General features: G+C 54.8%; 1 protein-coding gene across 2 annotated transcripts in view; it reads left to right on the top strand.

Annotated features, from left to right (window-relative positions):
• Positions 1 to 5,817: 5,817 nt before the first annotated feature.
• Positions 5,818 to 26,759, top strand: part of CORO1C (coronin 1C) — a 36,311-nt gene continuing 15,369 nt past the window's right edge. Inside the window, exons 1-2 of one of the 2 annotated variants that reach the window (XM_084297031.1) lie at positions 5,818 to 5,922; positions 19,609 to 19,808. In XM_084297031.1, the coding sequence (XP_084153157.1) occupies positions 19,614 to 19,808 (195 nt within the window). In that variant the 5' untranslated portion in view covers positions 5,818 to 5,922; positions 19,609 to 19,613. Of the gene's footprint in view, positions 5,942 to 19,608; positions 19,809 to 26,759 lie in introns of both variants that reach the window. The other variant, XM_084297032.1, reaches the window with a different exon arrangement.

Below are 26,759 nucleotides of genomic sequence, written 5' to 3'. Positions count from 1 at the left end.
AATCACAGCAGGGTGAGCGGGGGGTTATTTTCCTCGGGTCCTTTCCCTCCCGCACTGTGATTTAGCTGGACGAGGCGTCCCGGGAATGGCACCAACTTGGAAGCCATTTCACTGCCAAGAACCGAATTTTGGGGGAGTTGTGCTGGTGAAAGCTGGGCAGGGGTGGATGGGGAGAGGCGAGAACCCAACGCTCGGTCCCGCAGGGATGGGGTCGGACCCTGCTCAACCCGCACCCCCTGCTCACTGACAGCCTGCGGTGGTGGAGCGCCTTATAAGGGAAAATACAGGTGCCCGGGGCAAGGAAATCTGTGCTGGTTTGGGGTTGAATAAGGTATTTCCTTAAGGACTAGGTGTGATCAGCCCGCCAGGCCGGGTACATCGTGTTGTCAATGACTCGTGTTGAAAAGCAGCCGCAGCACCAAGCCAGAACACGAACACTGATGTGGGATTTGTGCCGGGGTCCGTGGTAACAAACAGCCCACGGCCACGAAAAAAAACCAGATCCTAGCCTCTTAGGGAACCTCTGGAGACACGTTATCCTTCTCAGGATGTAAAGAAATAGGACGGGGAAGTGATGGCAAGCTGAGAGCCGTGGAGGTGCTGCGATAGGGGACGGCAGGGCCGGCTTCTCACTCTGCTGTCGCTGTGCTGTGTCTGCTTCCAACCTTTCTGCTTCTCCCCACGCCTCGAGCCGCCCGGCCGCACGAGCACACCCTGCGTGTCTTGACCTCTGTGTGATCCCTTTCTTATACCTCTGATTTTTCCAGCGCCTTGGGTCCAGCTCGGTCCTAGACAGCAGGGAGAGAAACAGAGCACGCTGGCAAAAGGCTTCGGGACTGGTTGACTAATGAGGACGGGACTGGGATATGTGCTAAGTGTAACGTGGAGAGCCGCAGGAACCACGGCGCCCGGCCTCACCTCACTTTGGCCACGCTCAAAGCCCCTGCTCACTGCCTGGCCGATTTTTGTCCTGCTCCTCAGAACGATAGGAAGTGCCAAGCCCGGGAAATTCACGTTGTAAATAAAATACAGCTTGCTTTTTTCACCTTTTTTTCCCTTTTTTTTTGTGTGTGTGTGTTCTGCTTTCTTGTCTCTCTCCTCCTAGTTAATCATGTGGCGTAGCGGAGACAGCGACAAAGGCAACCCCATCTGTTGCAACTAACTAATTGCTTCGTTTTTATTTGGTGTCCCGACGGCTTAATGAGGTTTGGGGTCCACCTCCCCTTTAGTGCAAAAATGGGAAAAAAAAAAAAAAAAATGTATTTTATGACCCTGGACAATGATGGGGAAGAAAAATACAGGGGGATGGAGAGGAAAAAGCCGAGCTGGGATTTGATTTCAAGGTTTCCTTTCGGTGTAACCCCAGTGGGCATTTCTGTGCCCTTCCTGCCAGCATTTTGGGGTGGACGTGGCATGCAGCAGGCTGTGTGTACGTAGTGAGAGCTTTATGAAACGTGCATTAAATCATTTACAACAGCAGCATCAATGATTGATAACCGCCCCGGCCTAATGCTGCCTCCTGGCTGCTTGCTGCCCCCGGGGGTCCCCGGCTGGGCTGCGGGGAAGGGGCTGGAGCTGAGCCCCCCTTTTGTGGTGCTGGGGCACGAGGAGGGGCAGATCTGCCCTTAATTCACTTCATCCTCCGCCTTAATTCACGCGTTCATCTTCCCTCCCTGTCCACATCCCCGAGGCGCTCTCACACTTGGCCTTTCCCGGCTGCTGTTTTAAAATCCCGGCTGAACGCCTCGCTCTCGGTATTTTCATTTCCTAATTCCACAGCTCCCCTTTCTGGCCGAGGACTGAATAAGGCCCAGCCGAGCGGGCTGAGCCGGGTGCAGGAGCTTGAGCACCACAGGGCCACCGCCGCGAGCTGGCCTCTGGCACCTCCGAGAGCCACCAGACCTCGGCAGCTCTCAGGATTTGAGGATTATTCAAAAATCCCCGAAATATGAGGCTGGTGAGCGGCGTGGTGAAGCCACCCTCGCCTTTCGGTGTGAGCCTAATGGGTGGTGAGGAAGCAAGGCAGGAGAGAGCGGATCGGATGCCGTGCTTTGGATAGAAAGCATTGGGATTTGTCATTGCAATCGGCTCAGATTGCTCTACGTAACACTAAAATGATAAAAAAAATAAATAAATAAGCACAGCCAGCAGCATTCAGTGAAACAGCACCACGCCAAAGGGAGCAGCTCCCCCCAGCACTGCTGGATCTGGTGCAACTCCTCCAAGAGAGCCTAGGGGGAAGAAATACAAAAACAGCCTTTGGGTAGGACGGCCCGGTGCTCCCTGTGATTTTTTCTCTAAGTGTAATAAATCCAAAGGCTTCATGGAATGAATAGAAAGATAGCGGACACAAATGTTCTGGAAAAGTTGCATAACTCGGATGCTCGCAGTCCCGAAATCTGAAAGATGAACTGCCGGGTCTGGCATGGTTTGTATGACTTAGCAGTTAAGCTGCAAAACAACCGGACTTTCAATTGCTGATCTCTCTAAACCCTCGGCAAGCCGTTTTTCCTCCACTCACAATATCTTTAGCCACGAGGATTTAGGCAAATTGAAATGTTTGAGAGAAATTCATCCCCCAAGTGACTTTCCTGGGGCCTGCTGCCTGGGTCGCCGTCCATCCGGGCTTGCTGGGCCACGTTGCTCAACGCCAGCCAAGCCCCAAAATCTTCTCCTCGGAGAGGTGCCGCACTCAGCACCGACATCTGCCCTGCCCCGAGGAGCTGCTCAGGCCATAATGAGATCCATCCCAGCAGACAGTCACCACTTTCCATGAAGGGTTTGCTCAAATATCTTATCTAATTGTCCTAAAATGCTTCTGTTAGCACGGTGCCCACCCAGCATCGGGGAGGGGACTTGCACGGGTGCAAACTCTTGAGGTTTGTTTCAATTCTGCTAAGGATTTGTGCTCTGCTTGGAGTCACATCTCGGGCAGGTGACGAGGAGCTGTGCTCCACACCTTTGAAAATAGCCCTTGTGCCTCCTGGTCCTCCTTCCTTCACCTTTTCTAAACCAGAGCTGATGAGACTGGGCTGGCAGAGAAGGCTGGGGGCATACCGAATGCGTGACTTATAAGGCACGTCAAGATCGTCTTAGTAATTTATGGCATGGATGGAATAGATGCATATTTGCAAGCAAGCTAATTTTAGCTGCTGACATAAGTTTCAGAGGTGGAGCCTGCAGACACGGTGCTGTTTCCCTATAAAGGCTGCGAGATGGGCTGTTTGCAGCAATCATGCATCGGTGTAGCACGGGGTAAGGTGCGCGATGGCTTTAAGCAGTCAGATGTACTTTTGAACAAATTCTCAGCCTTTTCTGCAAAATTTAATCATCAGGCGTGCTCGTGCCGATAAAATAGAAGGACTAAAATTTGTTGTCGGATTCCTTGTAGCTGCAAGAATTTGGTAATAGGATATTTTCCTCTACAAAAATTAGAATTTGTGACATATTTTGACAAGCTGCTGGGCTTGCATCACACTGGCTATAATTTAAGTACTGTTTGTTAGAATTATTTCATTCAGCTGAAGTGATGAAGATTACTGTTTACAGAGGAACCACAGAGCATGTGTAAATCCCCAGCCATTATTTCTGTTGTTGAGACTTCAGCCCGAAATATTTGTCATTTCTTCATCGCCTTGTATGGTGATCTGTTGGGATTTACACGGCTCGTTGATCCAGGTCGGGAGCTGAGTGATGTTTGGAACATTTTCACCCAAACGTTCGATGAAGCATTAGTGAAAATTCAACAGGTATCATTTCCTCTCCTTTTAATCACTCCCATTTTAAATGGATGCCAAAATCCCACTTGTTATTTCTAAGCTGCTGGGTAGTGCTGGGTACTTCTGCCTTTGCTGTTGTGTTTCAGACCCAAGGAAAGCATCTCCTGGTACGCGATTACAACACCATTTCAAGCTTGTTTTGAGCTAGAAGCTATACACATGCAGTACCACAGCATTACAAGTGCCGTTGTATGTTTGCACGAACAATTTCAACAACGTTTTAACCCAGATGCACAGGTTCAAAACATATCAAACTGACAGCAGAGGGACCGGCAGCCGAGACATCAGCTCTGTCACTGACTCATTATGTGACCTTCAGCAAGTCACGTACCTGCACGGAAAATATGAATCACGATCCAAACCCACTATACTACAGATTATCTACAGGTCTGCTCCAGGACTGCCAAAGTGCTTTTTTTTGTTTTTCCTTCTTTTTGAGCTGCAGAGAGGTTGTCTGAGGGATGAGGGCAGAGCATGAGCGCTGGGCTGGCTTTCAGGAGGCAGACACAGAGCTCGTGCTAATTGGTGCCGAGGGCGGGGATGCAGCCTCGCCGCCCTAATCTTTGGGTGTATCATTTTTTTTTTATCAAGGTGTTGCTCGGTACACAAGGGAGACTTTCCTGCTTCTCGAAGCAGTGGTTAAACTCATGTGAAGGTTCGGCCAACGTTAAATAGCATTTGCTTGTTTAATTTGTAGCTGCCATGGCATCAGGTGTTCCCATCAGCTGCCAGCCAGTCGGACCAGCAAAACCACGACAAATGCACCTCTCCGAGGCCTTGTGCAGGCTTTTACACCCAGCCACCACCTAACGCGGCGTGGTTTGCGCTCCTGCTGCAGTTTGATGGGGGCAGAGGAGCCTCTTTGTTCATCACCGCAATTTCACCAAACCCTGCATTATTGCAAAGGAAGTCACGGGCGTGCCTCACCCCTGAAAAAAAAAAAAAAAAAAGAAAAAAAAAAAAGAGCCGGGGCCCCTTAAGCACCTAACCACATGCAAATGCACTTGAGAATATTGGCTAAAACGTGTGAGGAAGTTGAACCAGCTTTGGGTTTTGGCCATGTATGGTAAATATCTTGCAGCGCGGGCGCAGGCCTGGTGTCACCGGCCCCGCCGCGCTCCTGGAGGAGCTGAAGCGTGGCGCCTTGAGGTGCTTCCTACGCTAACCCAGCCGCTCGCTGTTAGGGACAAGAGGCCTCTGCCAGTTGTCTGGGTGAGGAAGACAACCCGCCTCGCAAATATGAGCTGATTTCCCCCAAACTTGCTTTCCTTCTGGGGCAACCTTGTGTTTTTAAGGCAGCTGCTGCGCTCCCCCCCAAAGTGTGGTTTGGGGCAGAGGCTTTGTCACTGTCTTGTTGGTCGTGCTGCTAACCACCATGACAGAGGAGGCAATGCTTGCTTTTACTGCATAATTGCCGTGGGGTTTTTTTGGGTGCTTTTGCTGAGAAACTGGTCGGGGGGGCTCATGAGGAGCCAGCAGCCCTGGCAGTGCTCGGAGTGCCCCCAGCCCACCCCACCGTGTGCTCAGCACCTCTGTGACCCCATTTGTGTGCCCCCCGTAGATAAAAGCACAGCATGGGGCTGGCTGTGAGCGCAGTGAGGGGCTGAATGTGAGGGAACTGCTGCTGGGCACGGCTGTGCCTGTGAGGGAAGAGGCTCTGAGGGGCTGCAGGGACCACTGTGGGCATGGGGCTAAAATGAGGGGCTAAACACTGGTGGAGGTATTGGGGTGAGGCGACTGAAGGGAGCATTGGTGCCCCCATCCCACTAGGGCCATGAAGGGACCATGCCCTCCCTCAGCATCCCCTCAGGACAACCTCCAGCCCCCTCCCTCACGGCTCGGCTTTTATAGCCTCCCCCACCGGAGGGGCGGGGCCAACAGAGCGCGCGACCGCGCGTGGAGGCGAACCCCGCCTTCCCATTGGTCCACTCCCTTGCCACTCATCTGACCGCCGAGCGAGGCGGGGCCCGTACCGGCGGGGCGGGGCGGGGCTTTGCCGGCCGGGTGGGCGGAGCCAAGCGGGGGCGGGTCCCGCCCCCGGGCGCCGCGGTCAGTCGGGCGGCGGCGGCGGCGGCGGCGGCAGCGGCGGGGGAGGGCTCCGCCGGGCTGAGGAGCGGACGCGGGGCGGCAGCTCGGGAACGCGGTGCGAGGCGGCCGCGGGGGTACCGTAGGGGCGCGGCGGGTGAGAGGGAGGGCGGGCTCCCGGTGGGACGGCGTGGGCGGGAGGGCAGAGCGGGTGTTGGGAGCAGCGAACCCATCAGCCTCCGGTACCCGGGCGGGGCCGCCCGTTAGCCCCCGGCCGGCGGCGGGGCAGCGGCTGTCAGCGCTTGGGGGTACCGAGGGGGCAGCTCGGGTGGCGGCGGAGCTCGGCTCCTTATTAGGTAGCGGAGCGGCGCGGCCCCGCCGCGGGTTCCGGCATCCGGCGGAGGTGGCGGCCGCTGGCGGAGCGGGGCCGGGCCGCGGCTCCCCCCCGCTCGGCTGCCGGCAGCGCCCCGGTGCCACCACCCGGTTGCCCGGTGCCTCCCGGTGCCCTCCGGTGTCCCCCGGTGCCGCCCGCCCTTTGTCCCGCAGCCGGGCCCCGCTCGCTGGCAGCGCCGAGCCCCCGGGACAAAAGGAGCCCGGGGCTACCGGGGGCTACCGGGGGGTTACTGGGGGTTACCGGGGGCTGTTGGGGCTGCTGGGGTCGGGTCCTGCCTCGCTGGCCCCCGTGGGGTGGCCTCAGGCCCTGTACCCCCTCGGGCTGCACCCGGTGGGCTCCGTTATCACGACCCCCATATGCCCCCGTGGGCTGTGATCCCCCCCCCGGGGCACAGCAGGGGACCGGGGGCTGCGTGGGGACAGCAGCGAGGGATGGACGTGGGTCTGACACTGAGCGAAGCCCCTCGGGGGTGCAGCCTGCCCGTGGGGCTCCCGGCACCTCCAGCGGTGTCGGTGACCGGAGATATCAGCGACGTGGACGGGCGATGCTTCCCCCGCAGCCCTGCCTGGCGTTGGGTTCGCTGCTCCCGGCTCCGTTTTAATCCTAGGCCAGGCTCCAGCCACGCTGCTGGGCGTCAGCCTCTCCCTCAGCCCTGTGCCTGCTGCAGGAGAAGGAAGCGAAGCAGCCCCGTGCACACCACGACCGGAGCAGGGGGCAGCTCTTTCCCCCCGTGGGGCAGGGCAGCGGGCGTTGAATCACCCCCTCTTGCTCACGGGGAAAGGCAGATGGCAATAAAACGTCCCCGCTAACGTTGACGTTTGCCAGAGGCTGTGTACACAAAGGTAGGAGATCAGATACTGTCGTGATAAAAGTCAGTGCCTGTTTGGTTTGTGTTTGTTTTTTTTTTTTTTTTTTTTTTAAATTAATTTCCGGAGCACGGTAGAAGCTGACAGGCTCAGGTGCATTTCGGGGAGCGTTTGTTTTCACGCAGCGCTTCGCGGTTGTAATTTTTCAATGGTCACTCGTAGGCTTTCCTACAGATTGCTTTAATCAGCGTTTGTGTGTCTCTTTATGTTCGCTGCTGGCATTGCTCTATCTTCTAGTGAGCCGCCTTTTCAAACATCATTGGATTTTTCAAGTTAAATCTTCATGCTTATTGCATCTGTCACTTCTGGGATGCACTCCAAGCGAAAGGCAGGGATTCAGTGTAATGGCACTGAGCTGGAATGCACAGAAGGGTAAAATATCAGCTTTCTTGACTGATACAGCGAAGGGCTACGAGAGATCTGCTCTCGGTAACTGTTACAGGCATCATGTCGAATTTAATATCGGAGGCTTTAACGACTGTCTCATAAAATGGCTCATTAAAGCACGAAGTCGCATTTCGATTAGGGGAGGATTTATGTCATTGTTCTTCGTTTGGTTATTGATTCCGAGGCATAGACTCCGCTCGGATGCCAACTTCCTATTTTGAAGACATGAGCAAAACACTTCCTGGCCTGAGTTTTCGGCTCGGTGAGGTCATCGCTGCACCACTCCCAGGGCTAGGAATGTCCTTTTATGCAAACTCGCAGGCACATTTCGCTTGACTTTTAAAGTCTGGCTCTGTTTGTTTTGGTTGTGTTTCACCCAGGCTCTCGTGATAATCGCAGGCCTTCCACGAGGATGCCTTGGAACAGCAACTCGCTGAGGATTTCGAGTGCCCCAGTTTCAGCATTTACAGGGCACATGAGCAAGAGCTGCACGCCTGCGTTCTCTTTTACTCTTTTCCCTCTAGCCTCCCCCACCTAATGCCGTTGGTGTGCTTCAATTCTGGCTGTTAACTCTGAAATTAGTCCGATTAAAAACTGCTTACGGCTTCGGTTCACAGCCACGCCGGTCGTGTGTATCTGAACCGTCAGATCGGTGGTGGCTGTACGCTGATAGGGGGTGAGCTGTTGCTTTCTGTCCCAACACGCACAAACGCAGGTGATGCTGCCGTGACCGGGGTGAATGCCACGTCAAAACTCAGGCAGAAAAGGGTTAGGTTAGCTGGGGTGACTCAGGAAAGCTAGGGCTGGGAGCTGCTTGTCCCAGCTGCGTGGGAATAACTCCCCCAGTATGGGTAGGAATCGGTTACTGGGAGCTGCGTTTGTGAGTAGGATCGTCCTGGTCTGTTTTTCCCTTGTGAATGATTATGCTCAAACGGATTATTAGCTTCTTGCTGAGGGTATAATTGCTCGCTAGGTGATTCTGCACGTGCTCGAAGCCGATAGCATCAGCACGGAGCGTGCTGGGTGGCGCGGGAGGCGCCCAGCCTCGGGGTGCAGCAGCGGGGACGGGTGCTGAGTCCTGCACCAGTGCCCCTCGGAGGAGCAAAGCCACCAAGAGAGGTACACGACGGCGTGTATCAGCACCCCGTGGGGCTCGTCTGGTGCGAGCAAACCAGCAGGTGCCATCCTTTAAGAAGCCCGGGTCCCTGCACCGAAGGCTGCTCCTCAATTACGGGCGGTGTAAAATTCTTCCTGTTGACAGCAGCCGTGCTTCGGTTCCGCTGTGAATTAGCATTCGACGTGCCTCGTGGGTTTGTGGAGTGAATGCAAAAATGGTCACAATTAATGGCAGGATGTGAGAGGAGGCGATGATTTAGCATAAAATGGAAGGTGTCTGCTCAGGCACTGTGGCGCGCTTGTTCAAATAGATATTTATTTTTTACCCTTTTCCCATAAAATTCTTCATGCTACCGAGACAGATGTGAACTCTTAACAGCGGTCATCCTCGTAGAAGGTCACAACGTGCTCCTGAAATGGAGGAGGCTTCTGTGATGGCAAACCACAGAGGCTTTACAATCCTGCTCTGCAGGTCAGGAGCTAGCAAGGAGCTTGACAGCAATATTGAAAATGGCATTGGCTCCTGGAGGGGAAAAAACACCAGCTCTGGCAAGGCCCGCTGGTGCCCATCGAAAGGAGAAGTCTCCTTGGTTTGGAGGTGCCTTTCCTCAACGTTATCATTTTGCTCGTTGAGTGCTGTTTGCTGGCTCTTGCACAAATTTTGTTGATGATGACAAGCGATAGCTCACGCGCCTCCTGCTATCGGCGTGTGATGTCTCTGCTGAGGTCTAGCCCTCGCTGGGGGGAGCTGGATGTGGCTGGCTCGGTTATCGTGATGCTGCTTGACACTGAGCTGGGCCTCTCAGCCCGTCATAATTAGGTTTTTCTTGTTTTCCCTTTTAATAATTGAATTTGGAAAAGCAGGGGAAATAAAATTAGGGTGGTGGTGGGATCCGACTTAAAGTGATTAAGGGTCAGCCTGATGGGGTCAGGCGCACTGAGATGAGCTGGCAGCTTGCTCTGCAGTCCTGTGGATTCGTGCTCTGGTCTAGGAAGCTTCCTGGCCTTCTTGTGGCCCTCCAGAGGAGGTGCAAGTTTTTGGCAAAGCTTGGCTGGCCAGAGCATCTCTGCGTACATTCAGCCAACGTACAGCTCTCTGTGGATGAAAATTAAGGCAACCATTTCTGCAGTGCTGTCAAATACGCCGGCTCCAGATGTCATAAAACCAGAGGGGTTGTTCTGCCCCCAAAATAAGCCCTCTTTGCATCCATCCACGAACCCGGGGAGTGCGTTTCACCTGCAGCTCCCTGCGCCAGCAGCCCGGGTACCTCATTTCAGCTCCCCCTGGTCCCAGCCCTCTGAAATGTGGGAACTTCCTTCCCTCCCCCTCCGCCCCCTTGGTTCTGCATATAGTTGCCATAGTGACTGTGTTCTTCGGTCCTTGAAAACCCATTGTTTATCCCACGTAAAGGGATAAAAGTGCTGGAGATACCGCGTCTCGGAGAGGGCTGTGCTCCGTGCAGACCTGGCAGGGACTCGCCACCCTCCGGTCCCGCGGATTCGGATATTGGACGTGGGTCAGGCACCATCAGACAGACTGATAATGGGGATAATTAGCACCACCAGGGATTAGCAGGCAATAACAAATTCAAGCCGTAGTAAGCACTCTGTCCCCGGGGAGCCGGGCAGGCTGGCGGGTCTGGGCAGATGATCACTCGATACGCAGATAGGCATCAGCGCAGCCCCGCCAGCGGCCACAGTGCCACGTTTGGTCTCAAAGCTGCTTTTTTTTTTTAATTTTTCCCCTCGTTTTGAATGCTCATAAACTTCACCGTGTGTTATCTTGCTCTGGAATCCCAAACACGCCATGGCTTGGGGTGTACGCGTGGCGTTGGGTTGGTGTTTTTCATCCTCCCGAGGCAGCGTTGCTGCCATCTCTCCCGGTTAGCTGGGTGCAGCAGGTTGATATTCTTCTTTCCAAATAGAAAATGTGAGGTCAAGCGTTTTGCTCAGCTCTTCAGGTACTAGATAAGGAATATTTCTTGCTGGGAATCGTAAGCATGTGTGGTACACAGGCGGCTCACGTGTTGGCACCAGCAAGCATCGAGGTGTTGGGGTTTGCTGGTTCCTTGCTGGCGTAAGGACCGCGGTGTCTTGGAGAATGAGCAGCCACAAAGCTGTCCTGCTCAACCAGGAGGAGGACGAGATGATTTTATTTCTGGTTCTTTTTCATTTCTGGATCTGCTGAGATGGGTTTGCAAGGCAGGAAAAAAAACTTCAGAGCCAGCTCAGACGAACGCAAGTTGCCAGACGCGCTTCTGCTTCAGCACCGCGTGACGTGTAGGCAGAGCTGTCCTCGCACAGAGCGCTCCTAGCCGGGTGCCGTGCTTCCCAGCAGCTTTTTCCTGGCCGCTGCTGCTTTTTGGAGCGATTTGTTAGTTCTGCGAGGCCTCTCAAGACGTGGTTGGAGGGGTAGGCTGCCCAGGTTTGGCCTCCTTTGGATGCGTGTGTGTTATCTCTGCGCTCTTCGCTTTGCTCCCGGACGTTTCTCTGGGGGCAGAGGTTATCTTTTTGGTCTTTTTATGTAGCGAGCGCTACATTGATCTTCTTTTCTACTAGGGGAGTTCTGAAGGGCCACGGAAGATCACATAAAAACCAGCTGGGGCTTATCTGGGTGCAATACCCCCTGCTGTTTTGGCCGCTCTCCTCCAGCGGTGCTGTAAATGCCCCCAGAGCCCAGTCAAAGGGCTGAAAGTTGGGGCTGTGTGTGCAGCACCGGGTGAATAAAGCTTAAAGGTCACCAGATGCAGGCTGTGATCCCTCAATCCCCTCTTCCTGATGCCAGTTTCTGCCCCAAATCATGGCCCGGGGCTTGTGGCAGGGCGGCAGCTCTGGTCCTGGATGGATCCGTGCCGAAGGGCAGCTGTAGGACGGAGGAAATGGGATTGAACTCGGAGCCCTTTTGTTGAAGCGGATGTTGGAGGGGCCCTAACTGGTACCACGAGATAGGGAGTGAGCAGATGGAACTACCTGGGGTTGAGTTTTAGCCTCCACCCTCCCCCCCCACCCCCGATTTCAAATTGCACGGTAGGGAAATGGGACGGGATGACAATGGTGCTCCGAATTACAGGCTGCTCGGCCAGAAGAGCTGGCAGGACAGCAAATGGAAATCGGGAGAAGTACGTGCCAGGTCCAACGGTGAGAGCTGAGATCCATTTCACAGCCTATTTGTACAGCATTAAAACCTGAAATGTCTTCACGCTGTCTGGCCCTGAGCCTTCTGCACCTCCTTTGTCGAGGCCGTTGCCTCGCCTTTGACAAGCGGTCACCATTTTTGGGTGGAGAACCTCAAAAACAGCTCATGTGTGAGCACCTCGCCTGTTGGCTGGGTGCTAGCAAGCAGTGGGAGTCACCAGATGGGGCTCCGGCGTACATAGGATGCGGGTCGAGGTGTTTTGAGTGCTGACTGAGTCTGTTATTACTTTTTGGGATAGCATCCCCATCCCGAAGTGTGGTGTGAGGGCCGACCATGACGGTCTTTTTTAGGACTGCAGGTGACACTGCTCACATCAGGGTCATCACATTTGCTGTCATGGGGCCAGAAGCAAACTCTGGACACCACAAAATGAGCACAAGAGGTCCTGCTGTGGGGCCTGGCCTCGCCCGGCAGAGGGCCCGCGGTCAGGCAGGGCCATCTGGAGAGCTCGGCATCCCCGCCTGGGCAATCTGAGTCACTCTTGGCGGCCCTGCTGGCCAGCCTGGGTTGTGCTGAGCCCTTGTTTCTGCTTTATTTCGAGGCTGGGAGGAATTCACGGCCCTGCTGGCTCTGAATGGAGAGTGGTGAGCTCCCTGCAGGCCTGCATTTCCTGAGGGGGCTCAGGCCGCGGTGCCACGGGGCTGGGACCCAGCGCTGAGACAGCTCCTCCTCAAAACATCCTCAGCATCCACAGCTCCTTCCCGTGGATGCCACGGCGTGTTATAATTTGGGAGGAATAGAAAGCAGTTTATCCAAGCCTTTGGAGGTTTCTCCTTTTGATAAATCTTGCCGTTTTTTTTGAGGCGTGATTGTTAACTGTCAGCAAGGAGAAGCAGCGTGATGTTTCCAGGAATATCTTAAAGCCGCTAAGGCAGCAGGAAGCGTGCCTACCTTAGAAAATACTGTGTTAACCGAATTATCTTCGTGTCTGTGCCTCTTCTTGACTGGTGCAGGAGGGGAAATCCTGCACGTGGTGCTCTTTGTGCTTTTGTGTTGGGCTCCCAGCACCCAGGGGCTGCTTGGGCTCATCGCTGATGGGTGCTGGTGGCTACTGCTGGGCTCCTCTGTCACACACAGGCTGCGTTATTTCACTCGGGCGTGTTGGATTGCTTCAGGTTGCGGGGGAAAATGCAGTCCCTTCCTGCTGCTAGGACTCGGTCGTGTTGGAAAGAAGTGCCTGTGCCTCAGCTAATTGCTCGGGAACAGTGGGAGGCCTCCAGCTGGGTTTGAGGTGGTGAATTGGGAAGACCCTAATGAAGCTCTGGTGGAGAGGAGCTCTTCCTGCATTCATAACCACCGGGCTTTCACCCCAAGCTCACTTCCCAGATTAAAAGGAGAAAGGGAAAAAAAAAAAAAAGCTTATAACATGTCACTCAGGAACATGATCTCGGAAGAAGCTTGCATGCAGCCTTCAGGAGAGCAGAATCCAACGAATTGAGGTAGCAGCTCCGAACAGATTGATACTTCCTCGTTAGCTCGGCTAGGCTGATAAGAGAACTAGGTCAGCTGGATGGAGCCAGCGTTTTATCTGCATACTTCTCTTAACAGGAATCCTTCAGCTTGGCCGTCGGAGCTTGGCTTGCTGATGTGCAGCTCAGCACCAGGGGTTGTGCTCCCTGCCTCGTGTTTTCCTCGGGGTCAGAGTGTGGTCTGGAGCCCCGTGGCTCTCCCCTTTGTAGGGCTGTAAGTAGCATCCTCCATCGTGCTGTAATGTCTCTGGCTGGCGTTCCCAGGGCTGTTGCTCAGCGCTGGAAGTATATTACTCTGTCTCTTGGCAGTAGCTGAGCACGCAGCGTGTGAAGAGGCACCTCGGGTGTTTATTCCGGCGGAGAAAGTGGAGGAGAAGGAAAGCTCTTGCAAGGGAGCAGGTGGAAGGCAGAGCGAGGCCTTCCCTGGCCAGCTGCTGGCATGGCAGTGCCTGGAGGTGAGAGGTGGTCAGCTCCGGGGCAGGGTTCCCCTTGCCTGGGTGGTGCTCAGGGCTGAGTTACTGTCTGCTGGCAGCAAAAGGAGAAGCTGAAATCCGACCAGGTTGTCCTTGTGTCACCGTGAGTTACGGTGAGGGATGTAATGGCAGCTGAGGAAGGCAAAAGCTACAAAACGGTGTGAGCAATGAGGCTGCACGCCCGAGGAGGTGAGTTGCATGCCCAGAGGTCTTCAGGTGAAGATATCTGCTGCATCCCAACGTGTGCCTGCAAGGAACCTCAACACAGGGGGTATGCAGCGAGAGGAGCACGAGCAGGGCAGCCTCTTCCGAAATAATCCCTGCTCCTTGATGCCTGGGAGCTCTGGGCCTTACAGGCACTTCTGAGTCAGAGCTCTTGGTGTTACTGCCACTCACAGCGTGGTTGTTTTGGGGGGCAGCTTGGAAAAACAGTCCTATCGAGTATTTCACAAGTTAGACCCAGCACCTTGCGTTTCGTCCCGAGCAGCTATTGCAGCTGATGGTAAGTTTGGGTTGCGTTACGGTTTTGAATGTGCTGTGCTCCCCAGTTGAGATATAATCGAATTCCCTGGTAGTTTGTGGTTTAGGTTCCCATCCCAAAATAGCATCTTGCCAGTGGTATAGCAGCTGGAAATTTCAGTATTGAGTTCAGATTCCAGCTTTTTGTCTTTAAAATGAAGTGAAATCAGATGGCAGGGTCTTGCTCAACCTAGGCTAAAGTAACCAAAGACTGAAAATAATCTGTGCACAAATGTGATGTATTTTGGAATTGTGACCATCTGTAGTAGTGCTCGCCCGTGGTTTAAATAACTCCGAACATCTGAAAACAAAAGTTCTGTCAGCAGTGGACTCAACGTGGATTGATTTGAAGTGGTGCTCCGTGGGGGGAGCAGCTCGATGTCTAAGAGCAGAGCTCTGAGTCCAGGTATTCGTGGTGGTTCCCTTTGCTGTCAGAGGTTTCATGCGAAGCGCTGGGGTGAGCTGCATTTTTGTGGCTGTGTGATTTATTTTTTCCCCCCTTTTGCTTCCTCCCTGCCCAAATATCCCAAGATTTGATGCAGGGAGAGGGAGACGAAGTCCTCCCGCAGCCCTGCTGGTGCCGCGCTGCTTCTCCGCCCCGGGAGCCGCTGTGAAGCTGCGTGTGGAGGCTGGTCCCAGCCCTGGCCTCGCCTGCAGAACACGTCCTCACCCCAAAGTCGCCTCCAGGCTGCTTTGGGGCTGCTTTGGGGCTTCTCGACCCATGCCCATTTGCTTTCACAGAGCAGATTGCCTTTCCCATCCTTGCTATCCGTGTGCCTCAACGGTGCGTGCCAGCAAATGCTCGCCTGCTTATTTTCCTTGCTCGCACAAAGGCGTCCTCAAATGCTGTCCTTAAAACGATCTGGTGAGCTCTTCTTCTAGATGAACGCTTCTTCTGAGGTGCTGCCATGTTTATATGGTAAGGCCTTGAAATATTTCAGCATTTTAAGGAACGTGTGTGTGATTGAGCCGAGCATTAGGCAGGGCATGGCTGCAGGCAGCCCTGTGCGATGCGCACGCGTGGGCTGCAGGGAACGTGCTGAGGTTGCACAAGCGAGGCTGTGAGATTAAGAAACACAAGCACGAAGAGATGAGGAAATAATAACCTGGGCAGTGCTCAGCTCTTCTCCTTCTCACGTGCGTTGGGATGAGGCTTTTTTGGGAGTCCCACGTCCCCCAGCCCCTTGCTGGCGGTGCCGCCAGCACCGGGCTCTGCGCGCACAGCAGGAGCAGCGGGATGGGGTCTCCTGGGGGCGTCCCAGTGCTCTCGTCCTCGCTTCCACGCATGGCTCCGGGCCTTATCTGCTGTGTGGTGCCCAAAGGGAGCTGAAGAGCCACTCGCTGGGTTCCTCATGGGCTTCTTGGTGGTGGTGGCCAGCAGCTTGGTGCACGTGGCTGAGCACCGTGGCGAGGGCGCTTCCTCCGCCCCGTGCACAGGATTTGCACCTCTGGTTGCAACCCCTGGGGCCTGGTTTTGTGTTTAGGGCTACACCATCCTTTCTGATATATTTTTGAAAGGGTTTCAGCTCTGAGCACTCATCGCTTTTGCAGATTAGGCCCGGGAGCCTCACCCCAGGTGATTTTAGGACGACCTTCGGAGCTGCCACTGGAGCTCATGGAGCTCCCTCAACGAGGCCGATGCTGAATGGGGTTTGGGGGCTTTCCAGAAGCATTGCAACTTGCTTTTCTTTGGGTTTTCCAGCTGAGGAGGAGCCCTACTCCTTCCCAGCCCCAACTACCAGAGGGAAGCACGGTTCTCCTGGTCTAGTGGCCGGGCTCTCCCTGCCCCCCGAGCCGTAGCCTCGGGCTGGCTGGGACTTCAACTCGCTTTTTATTTCAATGTCTCCCTTTCCAGAAGGGCTCCCAGTCACATGGGCCGAGCAGGATTTTGCCATTAGTGGGGGGTTTTCCTGTGAGTGTTCCCTAGCAGGATGCGTTTCCTCTTGCATAAGCAGACCGAAAAACCCTCCGAAGCCGCAGAAATACATCTGTTGGCCTCTCCAGACAGATAAATCCTTTATAAACAGGAAAGTGGGCAAACTCGTGGCAACTCTCGTGACACATCGTGATGGGAGATCAGAAAGGGACGGGATGAAAAGTCTCAGTGTGCGAGCGGGGCTTGATGGCATCCCGGAGCCTTTTAAATGCTGACACAGAGGCCGGAGCCCGAGCCAGATGGCGGGCACAGGGAGACGGAAGGGAGAGGGAGGTGTAACTCAGCTGGAAGTCACTTGACATTTGAGGGGGGGGGGGGGGAAAATAATTAATGCAAATTAACAGAAGGCTTTTTGCTGCGCCCCCGTGCAGGACGGGCAAGGTGCTGGTGCCACGCAGCGGGTGCAGGAGATCAGCGCCGGCGCGGAGCTGTCAGCACTTCTTTTGTAGCCGCCTTTTGCAGGGAGCTTCTGGTTTCATTGTGCTGAGGCAAAATTTAAACTCCTCTCAGCTCCCGGCAGCGAGGCTTTAAATCCTCCCGACTTGGACTTTACCCCCCCTAAATTAAAAAAAAATATAATAATAATAAAAGAAAAAAAAAGCGTTTCCTGTCTAGCAAGTGTGCGAAGATCGTTCCAGCTCCTCGCCTCAGACGTCGCAGCAGACGCAGGGATGGAATTACGTAATTAGCCGGCCTGGTTTAAAGCTTCACGCTCCCAAATGTCACCCTACAGCCCGGCCTGGGTACACTTTGTGGCCCCACAGAGCTGAGCCTCGTCGTGGTGTCCCATCGCCAGCCCGTGCTGCCGTGCCGGGGCCGAACCGCGATTCTGGATGGCAAATTGTGGTGGGTGCCATTGCTGCTCCTCCAAATCCTAGGGGGATTTGGAGGAATTGAGGAATCCCAATCAGGATGCTAAACGCTTCTAGCAAGAGGATGATCCTCCAGGATGACTCCTGGGGGTGCTCGGGATCAAAGCAGCCCTGCCTTGTTTTCCACCTGCTCCTGTGCCGAAAGATCCCCGCTCGCTCCTCTTCCTCGCCGGAGCCTGCGCGTGGCTTTTTTTTTTTTTTTTTCCCCCCCCTCTTTCTCTTTGGAGAGCAGCCAGATCAAAATGGCTGTGATCCAAAGCCAAGAATCGCTCCCTTTGCTATGGAAATGAGGAGCGGAGGCTGCTCGCCATGTGTTGGAGGAGGGCTCCTGCTCACGGGGACGGGGACGAGCTGGAGCTGGGGGGAGAAGGGGCAGCGAGGGGGTGCCCGGACAATCCCCCTTGGAAAAAGAGGGGTGTTTGGGGTTACCCTGACTCTCTGCGTTTTTAAGAGAGATTTGTAGAAAAGAAAACAACAACAACAAAAAAGCCATTTCTCTCAAATGGGAAATCAGGTGGTGGAATATCACCGTTGGATAAAAACGTTGCCCTTCCACGGGAGCTGCAGGGAAGATATAATTATCCAAGCTCCACAGATAATCCTCCCTATTACCCACCGTATCCATGTCCTGGCATTAAAGCAGACAAATGGCCAAGCCCCCGTGTACGTGAGATGTTGGCGCTGGGCAATTTGGGCTCAGGGAGGTGGGGGAAGCCTGGTTTTACCTCCTAAATCACCAGATTTTCATCCTGGTGCCCAGCGGGATGGGAACGGTGATGGAAATCCTGCTGCTGGTGTACGAGGCGGGTTACCTCACCCTTATGGGGTGGCTGAGGGAGTGGGATTTGGCTGTGTGGGGTTTTTTCTGCTCGATTGGGAAAGGGTTGAGCTGGCTGCAGGCTTCCAGAGCTCCAGGCAGCGTCCGAGGGGACTGCTGGTGATGGGGACGTGTCCCCAAAGCGCTGCCACCAGCCTTACCAGTGTGACCAGTAAAGGAACTGGGGAATGGGGTCAGCCCTGCCCTGGGCTGGGTGCTGAGAGCCGAGGGCAGGCCTGGAGGCAGCAAACCCAGGAGCCACGGGGGGATCGCTGGGTGCATCCAGCTGGGACAGGCCCCATCTTTTGGTGTTTTTGGTGTTTTTGGGTAAGAAACGTTTGGCAGAACGCGTATGATGTAATTCCAGGGAGTTCAGGGAAGCCTGAGCTCATCTGTAATGCGACAGCAATCACCAACAAGTTGTGTGTAGCTTTTTTTTCCTCTGGATGTCTTGAACACCGTGATCATTCATGGCATTTTGCATTTAGAAACAGCACTGTTTTTGCTAAAAATGCACACGTTTGTAACTAAACGGCGTTTGCAGCTCTTCTGCAGCTTCAAAGGGAGCGGATTCATTCAGGAGACTTAAATCACCATCAGAAAATGTCCTTGGCCATGTGGTGTATGCTTCAGCAGGACCTCGTGCACCACATTCAGCAGTGCTGGAGCAGGGGGGGCTCGCTCAGGCGGCCCCTTTATCGCTCCTGCCCTCAGACAGGAGATGCCCTCGAGGCTCAGAGCCTCGTGCTCCAGCGCTGGGTCTGCCACGAGCAGCTCTGCCAGGCTCTTCCCAACCTCTGCTCGTGCTCGGGGACCTTCTGGGAGGCCAGGCAGGAGGTGGACGCTGACATTTTCTGTTTTATTTTTTATTATTTTCCCTAGAGGCTGAGGCAGAAGCGTTTTCTCAGACGTATGGGCGAGATGCTCACTGGAGGCTCCTCCTTTTCCTGCAGAGCTGGAGGGAGAAAGCCTCGTAGGACAGGCAAACCTCACCGCCCCAGGCCCCAATACCAAGACTGTGGGCATAAAACCACAAATCCTGCTCGCTCCCAGGGCCAGGACCCGCACGAGGTCCCGTGCCCATCATCTTCCAGGACTCGAGCGCTGGAATTTTCCACGCCGGTCGCTTTCCCTCTATTTTAACTGAAGCCTTCTTGAAAATCCTTTTCTCAAGAGAAGTGCCGCGGACACACTAAGTTGATTTGAGTCATTAGGTTATTTCCATTACTCCTTTCTGCCTAGGAGCCTCATTTTGTTGTTTTTTTTGTTTTTTTTTTTTTTTTTTTCGTGAGATTTTGGAGCCAGAAGAAAGCAGTGGGAGCTAGCTGACATGTGGAACCACTTCACAGGCACACCGGATTTTGAGAGCTTGCATTTTTATTTACATCCTCGGGACCCCGGTCTGACTTGAAAGTAAACAAGTTCAATCCGAGCCCGGATTTATCCCTGAAAATATGCGGAGACTTGCCTAAAAACCGCTTTCAGGCTTAGGAGCTTCCTTCCCCGCAGAAAGGGAACGCGTCCACAGCAGCAGCGCCGCCGCTTCGCCGGCGACCTCCTTCTGCAGGAGGAAGCGTAGTTGGGTCGTGTTTGGTACGAGACGCTCTGAGACTTGATTTTTTTTAAAAAAATAGAGGTAAAAGTGAGAACTTCAGGTCTGGAGGAAGTTCCCTGGGGGTGTGAGGAGTGGGTTTGGTGGCGGTGGGAGCTGGGCGCCGGGGCGCCGCTGACCGCCACCCTTTGCAATTCCTCCCCGCAGACACGATGAGGCGAGTGGTACGGCAGAGCAAGTTTCGGCACGTCTTCGGCCAGGCGGTGAAAAATGACCAGTGCTACGACGACATCCGTGTCTCCCGCGTCACCTGGGACAGCTCCTTCTGTGCCGTCAACCCCAGGTTCGTCGCCATCATCGTGGACGCCAGCGGCGGCGGCGCGTTCCTGGTGCTGCCCCTGCACAAGGTGGGTTCCTCGCTGCTCCCTGCTCGGCCCCGCGCTGTCCCTGCAGCTCTCGTTTGGGAATTTTCTGCCTGCGAAGTCCCCGCCGTGCTGTGACAAGCGCGGCGGTGCCATGTGAGGAGCCGTGTTCGATGTCTCTCCTCGGAGTGATGCCTCCTGCGCGCTGAGCACGGGAAATAAGCGTTTTGCTCGGCTAATCTAAAACAATTCTTGGTGTCAGGAGTTTCTCAGAGCTCAACGCTCCCTACGAAGCCTCCTGCAGTAGCTGCAGTCAGGCGTTGAAGCCGTCAGAGGCTTGGTTTCGGTGAGGATCACTTCATTCAGGAACGAGCCCTGCAGACGGGTGGCACCCCTGGGTGCTGCTTCCAGGAGGTGCAGCGGCACAGCCCTCGTGGCCACGGGCTCGGAGCTGATCTAGGCTGCTGCTCGTCCTGTCGGTAACCCTTTCATTATATGGTTTGCACCAAGAACAGCCTCGGTAGGAAAAGGGCTCCTCCAGCACCTCCGCAGCTCTCCCGGGGCGCGTGCCTGGGATTTATCCCCCCGCAGCCAGGTCTCGTTAGCACTCGGCTAACGGGGAGGAGCGGTGCTCCGTGAGCCCATGCAAGGAACATCCCTTATGTCCTATCCTGTGCAAAACGCTGCCAAATCTCCAAGAAATCATCTTGCAGCGGGGCCGTATGCTCACCAAGGCTTCCCCATCTGCTTCGAACGGCGCAGAACCCCAGGGATGCGCTCTGCAAGGCGCACGGGAAGGTGAGGTCCCTGCCCGGCAGCTAGGAGAACCCAGCCTCCCCCAGACACTTGATGCAGCCAGAGACGGGCACAGAAACCTCCCTGGCGCTCTCGTAGGGTTCTGTGGTTCAGAAGCACAGGGACAAGCAGCAGCAGCCCGAATTCCTTCAGCCCCCCAGGTCTTGCACGGAAAAATCGCAGAGCATCTTCCTTTTTGCTTCTGTTGAAGGGCAGCGCTCCCATCTCCCTCCCTGCTGCTCCGCCGTTCCTTGCAGCCCCTTCCCACTTGGATAAAGTCGGTAGGCCAATGCAAGCGGATTTTAACCCAAATTTAGAGCCCGGGGAAGGTATTTCCTCGCAGGAGCAGTCAGCAGCGGGGCTGGGCCGCCAGTCGCAGCGCTGCGAACAAAATGGTTCTTCCCAGCAGAGCAGCACGAGATGAGGAAGCGAGGTCTGCGGCGTGGCGCAGGAGCCTCGTGGTGTTTCCTCGTTCCTTTAAAACCTTCCTTTTTTTGTCTGAAACCAGAATTTTGCTTCTCTGTGAGTACGGAGCAAGGAGAGGCTGATGCTCCTGCTCCGAATACTCCTTCTCCTTCATTTCGTGTGTCTGTGACCCTCCAGCATCCCTCGGCCCGTGACCGGCCCCGTCCTTTTTCCCAGCTCCACGTGCAGCCGTGCCCCGTTCATCCCTAGAAATGGTGGCTGGGTTTGGGGTTTTGGGGTATTTATCCCTATAACCCGGCCGTGCCCCAGCACTCTGCCTGGGAGCATCCTCTGGGTGCTTCTGTTCATTTTGGGTAGGTTTGGGGCTTTTGGGTATTTATCCCATTAACCTGGCCATGACCTCAGCACTGCCTTGGAGCATCTTTGGGGTGCTTCTGGTCATTTTGGGTGGATTTAGGGTTTTGGGGCATTCATCCCATTAATCTGTCCGTGCCCCCAGTGTTCTGCCTTAGAGCATCCTGTGGGTGCTTCTGGTCATTTTGGGTGTGTTTGGGGCTTTTTGGGCATTTATCCCATTAACCCAGCTGTGCCCCTTTGAGCATCCTCCGGGTGCTTCTATTCATTTTGGGTAGGTTTGGGTTTTTTTGGGCATTTATCCCATTAACCAGCCATGCCCTCTGCCTGGGAGCATCCTCAGCATGCTTCTGTTCATTTTGGGTGCCTTTAGGCATTTTCTATCATTTCTCCCCTTCCCCCTCCCTGCCCCCCCCCCCCTCCCCGAGTCCACCCCCGCGCGTCTCCTCCCCGCTCCCCCCGCCCCTCCCCGAGCCGCGCGCGCGCGTTCCCGCGCCCGCCGCAGCGGCACTGCGGCGGCCGCGGCTTTTTTACCATATATGGTCACGGCAGCGCTCGGGGCCGCCGGCAGGCGCCGCGCTGATTGGCGGAGGCGGAGCCGCGGCGCGGCAAGTGCGCGCCGGTTAACCCTTGCGCTGCCGGCGCCGAGCCGCTGCTGGCGGGAAACCGCCCTAAAAGGGGGGCTGCGGGGGGCCGGGGTCGGGTAGGGCTGGGCTGGGCAGGAGCTTGGGGGGGGGGGCTTTGGGAGCTGGTCCCAAAGCTGCCCCCAGCCGGACGAGCCCCAGGATGGGGTATTTGGGTGACCCGCACCCATGGGTGCTGCTGGGGGGCACCCATGGGTGCTGCTGGGGGCTCCAATGGGTGCTGCTGGGGGCTCCCTGGGGTGCTGGGTGATGCTCGGGGGGGTCGGGGACCCGAAGGAGGAGGTCCGAGGGGATGCTCTGACCCAGCTCCTCTTTGGCCAGAGCTGAAAATTTGGTGTTTTGCTTTTTTTCTTTATTTTTTTTATTTTTTTGAGCTGAAAAATTGGGATTTTGGTTGTTTTTTTTTTTTTTTTTTTAATTATTTTATTTTATTTTTTTTTCTTTTAATTTATCCTCTGGAAAGGAGCCCTTTTGTTGTGGCCCTGGCTCTGTGCTGGGGGGGGGTGGAAGCTCACAGCCCGCAGCCACCCACCCTTCCGTAAGCCCCCGTAAGCTCACGCAGCCCCCTTGGCACACACACACCCCGCTCGTTTTTTACCCTTTTTGCACCCTCCTCCTTGCACCCCGCCTGCATTTCCATCACGTTCGGCTGGAGGGGGGTGAACGGCCACCAGCTGCTTTTTCCCTGATTTTTTAGGCTGCCCCTGGCAGCCCTGGTGCTGGCGGTCCTTCCCCTAGCAGCGTCCCTTTGGGGTGTCCCCGTGGCATCGTGTCCCTGGGTTATGCAGGGTGCAAGCACACTTACAGCAGGGCTACAGGGGGACCAGGAAAGGAAGGTAAAATTAAAATCAACATTTAAAATTTACAGCTAAGCTGAAATCTGGAGTCCGGGGACAAAATCACAAAATCACAGAATTGGAGGGGTTGGAAGGGACCTCGAAAGATCATGGGGTCCAGCCCCCCTGCCAAAGCCGGTTCCAGTTTTAACAGAAAAATGGAAAAATGGAAAAAAAACAGAGATCGGTTTTAACAGAAATAGTTGGAACTTCCCCCAAACAGCTCATCCAAGGGCTGAGACATTTACGGCCCCGGTGAGCTCCTTCAGACAGGTGGGATTCATTCCCTGCAGGGGGGCTAAGTGCTGGTGGAATCACACCGAGGGGACAGAAGGAGTGGATCTGTACCTTAATTGCAACCTAATTTCTGGGCAACAGGTCCCGTGTTTTGGATCCCTACCCAAAGGGCTTCCACGACTGGAAGCTCAATTTTGAGGCTCGCTCCGAGTTTTCTGCTGAAATGCAGGAGCCGTAGCAGCTCGGGGTTGTGTCTGTGCGCTCTGGGTTTCGCTGCTCATTTTTTTTCCTTAAAGCCAGCACGCAGGGAGCTGATTTTGGCCACTGATTTTGCAGAGGATCCTGCAAAAACACTCCTGGAAGCCCCTGCAGCTGGCTCTGGTCTGCTGGAAGCGTGCGGCACCGATGCTGAAGCCCCCAGTGCGCCCCGAGCAGCGCTGCCAGCCCTGCGGGGCCCTTCCCAAACCCCACATCCCTTACAGCCCGGCACTGCTCGGGCTGGGCTGGCTGTGTGAAAGGCTCCTGCCTGTCACTGCCTTCTTCCTCTCTCCTCTTTGTGTCCCCTTCACGTCTGGGCACCCCCGAACAAGGGCGGCCGTCTGGCTCCTGCAGCAGGCGGCGGCTGCGGCTCGCGCCGTGCAGCTGCCGGGGTGAGCGCGGTGCCCAGGGGGGGGGCTGCAAGAGACCTTGGTAGCGAGAAGACCTACGAGGCTTTGCACGCCTCAAATCTCTCCTTGCACAGCCCTCCAGAAGCCCTTTTGGGAGCAGCACTCTTCCTAATCTCCCAAATTCGCTACGGATAGTCTGCCAAGCTCCGAGTCTCCGAAAGGCGCAGTGGGAGCAGGAGCCCCCTCCGAGGAGAACAGGCAGCGGTCGGCTTGGATTTCACCCCAAAGCAGTTGCGCCCCGATTTCCTGCTGCAAACTTCTGCAAAGCCAGGGTGGTGAAATCGCCGGGGCTTGTGCAATTCGATGCCACTTCCCCCTCGCACCCGGCGGGCCGGGGGAAGCAGCTGTTCCCCGCGATATTTTTACCAGAAGCCGGGAGCTGTTTCCTGCAGCCAATTGCCCTTTTCTGGCCAAGGAGCGATTGTAAGACAATCATATTAATTCATAAAAATACTGCTTTTAGGAAGGGTTTTCCTGTGCTGCTTATCTGACCCTTCTGGGTTGAAAACGAAGCTTTTTTTTTTCCATCATCTGTCGGTTTTCCTAAATGAATTCCCGCGGTGAGGTCAGCCTCCCACCTGCTGAAGGACCTGAACATCGAGCTTCCAGTCAACATCCCCCAGCATATTAAACCTAATCCTCAAGTTCACCTTTTTTGGCTTTTATAACTTTTTTTTTTCGCACCCACAGCTCTTGCAGTATCAAAAGCTGCTGCTGCGCTACGTTGCTCAGCCGGAGCGGCCGTGGATTATGAGAAGGATTTAATTTCTGGAAGTCACACCGAGTTAATTTTAAGCTGTGTATCAACACTTGAGATTTATTTTAAATCCTTAACTAATTAAAAGATTACCTGGGAAAAAAAATACAAGGAAACCTGGGAGGATTAAGTCAGTGTTTTAGTGCGAGAAGTCCCTTTGGGCAGAGCCCCCCCAGACAACCTCTGTGGGGCTGGTGCCCCGCCGGTCCCATGGGAAGGGGAACGCTTTCTAAGGAGGAAAAAGAAGCAGAAAAAAAAGATGAAATGCCTTCAGAACGTCAGAGGGGAGCTCCTGCTTTCTGCTGGGGGCGTTTAGGGCAGCGCTGTGGTTTCTCCTGCCTGACACCCCCCTTGGCACCCCGCTGCCTCTCCCTGGCAGCATCCTGCTCTGCCAGAGCAGTGGGACATCGCCTGTCCTTTGGGCTTTGTGGATAAACGTGCCTCATCTCCCTCACTGCATCCTAAGAACCTCTCCTTCTCCCCTTCCTTACTCTATTTCCTTGCTCAGGATTTTTCCCTGTGACTCCCCGCACAGGGTTGCACCTTACAAGCGGCAGGTTATCAGGTCCGAGCTGCTGCTCACCTGCTGCGGGGCACCAAGCTATTTCTGCTCCACTCGGTTGAACTTCTCCTTTGTGCATCTGCTCTTCTTTTTTTTTCACAATCCAGATGCCGCGGGCCTGAGAGACGCCTGCCCTTCTGCTCAAAAATAGCCGCGCTGGGCAGATCTCAAGTTCCTCAGCTCGGTGGCCGGGCTGAGCTCCGTGCCCGCTCGCTGCCCCACTTCCCCAGGTGGCCAAGGGAAGCCTCCTGCTCCTCCGCAGGCACCGGGCTGCCTCCCCTGCTCTGTTTTTGGGCTGGTTTTTGCTGCAGGAGCGAGGAGGGAGATGCTGCCGGGGCCGGTCCTCCAGGCGCTGCTGGTGATGGAGCCTCTGCCTCTCCTCCTCCCGGCTGCCCCCGGAGCAGCGCCGCTGGGGGAGCTGAAAGGAGCACAAAGAGGCGAGTTTAAAGACATTAAAGAGAACTAATTTCAAAAATGAGCTCCGTGTGAGGTGCTCAGAAGCCCGCCGTGGCCAGCCAGCTGTCACACTCGCTTGGCTCCTTGCGCTCGCGCCGCCTGGGTTCATCGTGATCAAAACCGAAAGGTGAACTTCGTGGTTTCATTCCTTCAAATTGATTTATTTTTTTTTTTCCCACCTCCTTCCAGTAATAAATTACTGTAAAAACTCTAAGCTGAGCTGACAGGAGCTCGTGCAGCCTGCAAATAATCACCCTGGGCTCCTCGCAGAGGCAGGTACTCACCGGCACGTCGCAGCTTTGGTCTTCTTTTTCCCTTTGGGCTGAGCCCTGTACTTATATTTGGCCTGTGGCATGGCTCCTGAAATATCCTCATGATCTGTTCATGTGCTTTGCATGTTTCTTCTTTAATTAGGCAAATTAAATTGGATGGGCTACACTAGTATCAGGCGTATTACCTTGTGAAACCCAACTGCACGTGCTGGCGTGCAGGAGGAATCGCACAGCCCTCGCTTTTTGAATGTGCTTTGTCTCTTTTCACCTACAACGTCTTCACTTCTAATAATTTCCAAACCCTTTGAGTCACCGAGACGATGCGTTGATTTTTTTTAGACATAATTTGACCCATTAGGAGATGGCTGTTGTGTTGTTTCCGTAACGTAACTCCGGCTCTCTGTGGATCTGTATCTTGGTTCCTGGCAGTGGAGGTCTCGAGGTCAGCAGCCCTCCAAAGCCCACGTCCAGCATTACTCCGATCCTTTGTACCCAGGGCAGCTTGGAATAGGAAAAAGGAATAGGAAAAGCCCTCTGCGTGGTGCTCAGGAGGAGGTGTAGATTAGGAGACATATTTTAAGAGAAATATTCCCCAACCTCGGGATGGTTGGGGAACATCTCGCCAAATGGCAGAGCTGAAATGCGTCTTTAAAAAACACAGGAGATGAAGCATCTGTCCCAAAATGTGCCCTCCCAGCCTCTCCTCCCATCACCAGGTCCCATAAAAAGGCCACCAGACCCTTCAGGGTCCCAGCGGGCCCTGGCCCTGCGGTGTGGGCTTCTCCTGCTCACTCTGGTTTTGTTTTCCTTATTTTTTCATTGCTTCAGACACCGTTTCCCTGGTGTGCATCACGACTTGACCAAGAGAGAGAATGGTGATTAGCCAGAGGTAATCACCAAGATTTAAGAGCAGGGATGGTGCAAGAGCTGTGCTGGCATCTCAGGGTCCCCCCAGGACGTTTCGGGTGGGAACATCTGAGCCTGAATCT

The sequence above is a fragment of the Netta rufina genome (genome assembly GCF_964035555.1).
Source record: "Netta rufina genome assembly, chromosome: 17".
In the NCBI taxonomy this organism is placed as follows: Eukaryota; Metazoa; Chordata; class Aves; order Anseriformes; family Anatidae; genus Netta; species Netta rufina.
This window is presented reverse-complemented; position numbering and strand designations above follow the sequence as displayed.